General features: G+C 32.5%; 1 protein-coding gene across 1 annotated transcript in view; it reads right to left on the reverse strand.

Annotated features, from left to right (window-relative positions):
• Positions 1–5,542, reverse strand: part of LOC133663682 (probable E3 ubiquitin-protein ligase HERC4) — a 40,697-nt gene that overhangs the window by 4,903 nt on the left and 30,252 nt on the right. Inside the window, exon 16 of the mRNA XM_062068367.1 lies at positions 4,450–4,642. Coding sequence (XP_061924351.1) covers positions 4,450–4,642 — 193 coding nt within the window. The remainder of the gene's footprint in view (positions 1–4,449; positions 4,643–5,542) is intronic.

Raw genomic sequence — 5,542 nt, forward strand, 5'->3', positions numbered from 1 at the left:
TGTTTTGTACTGTTTCTGTACTTGTTTTGATTATTATTTGTGTTTTTTTGTTGTATGTAAATGTTGAATGTTATAAATAAAGGTTTTGAAGGGAAAAAAAAGACTCTCCCACACTTGCCGTCAGGGTGCGTCATTCGTCGTAAACCGTTGGCCAACCAAAAAGTAACAAGTTACTTTTTAAATAAGTAACAAGTTACTTTTTGGTTGGCGGAGAGGCACTGAAATTTGGGAGTCTCCCGGAAAATTCGGGAGGGTTGGCAACAGGCCTGGCCCTAACCAATCTGGCGCCCTAGGCGAGATTTTAGGTGGCGCCCCCCCCCACATCGGCAGTGACGTGTATATACTCACAAGAAACCGAAAAGCTTTGTCTTTGACCTTTTTTTTTTTACTTAAAAAAAGCAAATTAACATATTATATGAGAATGTTATGTTATGATTATCTTTAACCGAATCACAGCAGTGCTCAAATTAAAAAACAGCATTCCCTCTCATGTGATATTGCTTAATTAACATTAATGATGTGCACTTTAACAACTAGGCTTACAACTGTACCTAATATATAAAGGGGTGGAAAAGTGACTATTACCTGCAGGGCAAACATTAGCTAACCAGAAGGCAATAACAATGTAAACAAAAAACACCTGCTTAAAAGATCTAATACAAATGTCCCTGAGGAATGTAAGGTGGGAGTACTGTAATTACCTAACGTTACATTATTATTTTCCATAACAATTTAGCCCCCTCCACAATATTAACCCGACGTTAAAACAGAACTAGCTATTTATTGATTAGCAATTGCCGAATCATGTAACATTAGCTTAATGCTAAAAAGCCAGGTTACTATCACATTCTGTAACAGACAAATAATTTCATGTAGGCTAACGTTACCTACCTGCTACCTCTGTCTTTTTCTCGTTTCTCCTCTTCTTTTCTCTTTTTTCTTCCCTGGCACCTGACAGTTTTGGCCGTCTTTACATCCTGTGTTGATTTTTTGATGTGGTGACGTCCAAAAAGAGTCATGATACGGGAAGGGAGGGGGGCGCACCGAGGGGGGAGGGGGGGGGTGCGTAATGTTGTAACAAATAATATTTCTATTAAATAGGCTTTACTTTGCATTTTAATTAAGGTGGGATTATTTTTTGTATTTAGAAATAATAGTACCAACTTTTTTATTTTATTTTTTTCGCCAACATTTGTGGCACTGGCGTGGCGCCCCCTGATGGACGGCGCCCTTAGCATTTGCCTATACGGCCTATGCCACGGGCCGGCCCTGGTTGGCAAGTATGATTTTAGTCAACTTTAATCAGCTCAGCCTGAAATTCGTGCATTCTGATACTTGGCGCCATCTTATGGGTATGCTAATTGTAGCATGCTAATGATTGATACTATCTTTTTAGCTCATTTTATGATTTAAACCTAAAAATCATAGATTTTGATACGTCCCACCTTCCAATAGGTACGCTAACTGTTCCTATGTTTACATACCTTTTAATGTTTGCACGCTAAAGTCTTATGCTAGCAATTTAGCTGATTTCATATATTTAAATGTAAAAGTCATGGATTTTGAGTATGTTAACGTTTTACATGTTAGCGAGCTAACTTTAGCATGCTAGAATGTTAGGCACAATTTTAGTCAACTTTAATCAACTCAATCTGAAAATCATGGATTCTGCTACTTGGTAAGTATGTTAACTGCTTACTTGTCAGCATGGTAACATTGGAATATTTTTATGCTAACCTTAGCATGCTAACTTTTTTTAATTTCATATATTAAAACTAAAAATCATAGATTTTGATACTTGTCACCTTCCAATAGGTATGCTAACTGTACCTATGTTTACATACTTTTTCATGTTAATTTTAATAACTTTAACAATTATGTTCTTCAAATTCAAAGTTAATTAAGTTACTTGAGTTACGAGTTAAGTCTGATCAAAGTCCACCATAATTCATCTAAAACATTCAATAATTAATCAACATCATCATTGGCATTATTTGATTTACCATTGTCAAAAATTAATAAATAAATAATATAGATAGGCTCCAACATCCGGCCCCTAATTGTGGGCTATAGCAAAACAATTAAATACATAATAATATTCAAAGGAGCCACAATAAAACAATACAATACAAACAATTATGTTCTTCAAATTCACAGTTAATGAAGTTACTTGAGTTACAAGTTAAGTCTCATCAAATTCCATCATAATTCATCTAAATCATTCAATAATTAATGGAATAGAATAGAAAATACTTTATTGATCCCTATGGGAAATTCAACACCACAATTCGCTCACAATAGACAATAAACACTTGGGTATTTTTTACATGTGAATAATATAAATACAGCATTATTCACATGTGCATAACATAAATACAGTCTATTATACAGCATTATTCACATGTGACTAATATAAATACAGTCTATTATACAGCATTATTCACATGTGACTAACATAAATACAGTCTATTATACAGCATTATTCACATGAGAAAAATATAAACACAGTCTATTATACAGCATTATTCACATGTGAATAATATAAATACAGTCTATTATACAGCATTATTCACATGTGAATAACATATATACAGTCTATTATACAGCATTATTCACATGTGAATAACATATATACAGTCTATTATACAGCATTATTCACATGTGAATAACATAAATACGGTCTATTATACAGCATTATTCACATGTGACTAATATAAATACAGTCTATTATACAGAATTATTCACATGTGAATAATATAAATACAGTCTATTATACAGCATTATTCACATGAGAAAATATAAACACAGTCTATTATACAGCATTATTCACATGTGAATAATATAAATAGTCTATTATACAGCATTATTCACATGTGCATAACATAAATACAGTCTATTATACAGCATTATTCACATGTGAATAATATAAATACAGTCTATTATACAGCATTATTCACATGAGAAAAATATAAACACAGTCTATTATACAGCATTATTCACATGTGAATAATATAAATAGTCTATTATACAGCATTATTCACATGTGCATAACATAAATACAGTCTATTATACAGCATTATTCACATGTGAATAATATAAATACAGTCTATTATACAGCATTATTCACATGTGAATAATATAAATACAGTCTATTATACAGCATTATTCACATGTGAATAATATAAATAGTCAAATTATACAGCATTATTCACATGTGCATAACATAAATACAGTCTATTATACAGCATTATTCACATGTGAATAATATAAATACAGTCTATTATACAGCATTATTCCCATGTGAATAATATAAATACAGTCTATTATACAGCATTATTCACACGTGAATAATATACATACATTATACATTTACAGTACATGTACAGTCAAAAGGAACATATGATTATAAACATATAATCAACATCATCATTGGCATTATTTGGCAAGGCAAGGCAACTTTATTTATATAGCCAAGTTTACAACAATTTTTAAATTGGACAAAAAAAAGAACATAAACAATGCATAAGCTAAACAAGATAGTGCAAAAGCAATACGGTGAAAGGGTTTGGATAAAAAGTAAAATTGCAAGATAAAAATAATGAAATAATAAGAGTGCGACAAAATTGAAAAAATAATAAAATTAAATTTTAAAAATTATATTTGATTTACCATTGTCAAAAAATTGATTAATAAATAATATAGATAGGCTCCAACATCCCGGCCCCTAATTGTGGGCTTTAGCAAAACAATTAAATACATAATAATATTCAAAGAAGCCACAATAGAACAATACAATACAAACAATTATGTTCTTCAAATTCAAAGTGAATTAAGTTACTTGAGTTACTAGTTAAGTCTCATCAAAGTCCATCATAAATTCATCTAAAACATTCAATAAATAATCAACATCATCATTGGCATTATTTGGCAAGGCAACTTTATTTATACAGCACGTTTACAACAATTCTTAAATTGGACCAAAGTGTTAAAAACAGGTTAAAAAGCATAGAGAACATAAACAATACATAAGCTAAACAAGATAGTGCAAAAGCAATACGGTGAAAGGGTTTGGATAAAAAGTCAAATTGCATGATAAAAATAATGAAATAATAAAAGTGCGACAAATTGGAAAAAAAAATAATTATATTTGATTTACCATTGTCAAAAATTAATAAATAAATGCTAGCATATTCGCCAATTCATATGTTTAAACCTAAAAATCATGCATGTAAGTATTTTAACTGCTTACTTGTCAGCATGGTAACATTGAAATATTTAATGGCAAACGGTTCAAAAAAAAAATTAAATTAAACAAAAACATCCTGCAAATGACTTCACACTCTAGATGTTTGTAAACGTGTTTCACAAAAAGAGTGCGCACAAAATGAAGGAAGTTGTTCTCGCTCCCCTGCCTCCCTCCCCTCGGCTGGCGACAGTAGTATCTCCGACAGCGCCTGAAGGCAACACGCATCTGTATTAAACGCGAGGGAGGGGGCCGTGAACGCATCATTCCATCCAGGTGGGAAAGCAGCACGATGTCGAGGATGTGGTTCTGGGGGGAAAGCAGCTGTGGAGTCTTCGGTCCCAGGGCGTCTTTAACCCCCGTGTCGTGGACGGTTCCTAATGACGTCATCAATGTTTTCTGCGGGGATCAACACGTTTTACTCCTGCGGGAGGAAGGGACACTTTTATCGCAGGGAAGCAACTCCAGGCGACAACTTGGACGGAGGGCTTCGAATAATGAAAAAGGTAAAAAAAAAAAAAAAAGTCCTTATTTTCTGGCTTCATGACGTATTTTCTCTCATGGATACCGGGGGCTTAGTTGCTCGAGTGCGCTCTCCAAGTTAGGTTTCACTTTCGTTTCCTCGGAAGAAAGAACGGGAGTTAACTGAGCTGAGTTTCAGTTGTTGTTTCGCATCAACATCGAAGGCAAAACAAATTAATTGACTGTATAACATGAATAGTTTTCCAAAATAAAAGTATTTCCGGTTCAACTCAAAGGAATAAATATAAATATCTTTCTTTACAAACATCTGTATTGCTGAACTTCAACATTTACAAAACCCGTTTCCAGCTTTATAATAGATTTATAAGCTCGTATTGTAGCTAATTATATTCATTTGAACCTAAAAATGATGGATTTTGACACTACACAATTGTAGCATGCTAATGATTGATACTATCTTTTTAGCTCATTTTATGATTTGAACCTAAAAATCATAGATTTTGATACGTCCCATCTTCCAATAGGTATGCTAACTGTTCCTATGTTTACATACTTTTTAATCTTAGCATGCTAAAGTCTTATGCTAGCATTTTAGCTACATATATTTAAATGTAAAAGTCATGGATTTTGACACTGACGCTATCCTGCAAGTACGTTCATTTTTCACATGTTAGCGAGCTAACTTTAGCATGCTAACATATATATGTATATATATATATATATATATATATATATATGTATATTTTGATACTTAGCATACCTATTCGATAGTGACAAGTACCAAAATCTATGATTTTCAGGTTCTAAAATTGTGTC

This window comes from Entelurus aequoreus, linkage group LG13 (genome assembly GCF_033978785.1).
Source record: "Entelurus aequoreus isolate RoL-2023_Sb linkage group LG13, RoL_Eaeq_v1.1, whole genome shotgun sequence".
In the NCBI taxonomy this organism is placed as follows: Eukaryota; Metazoa; Chordata; class Actinopteri; order Syngnathiformes; family Syngnathidae; genus Entelurus; species Entelurus aequoreus.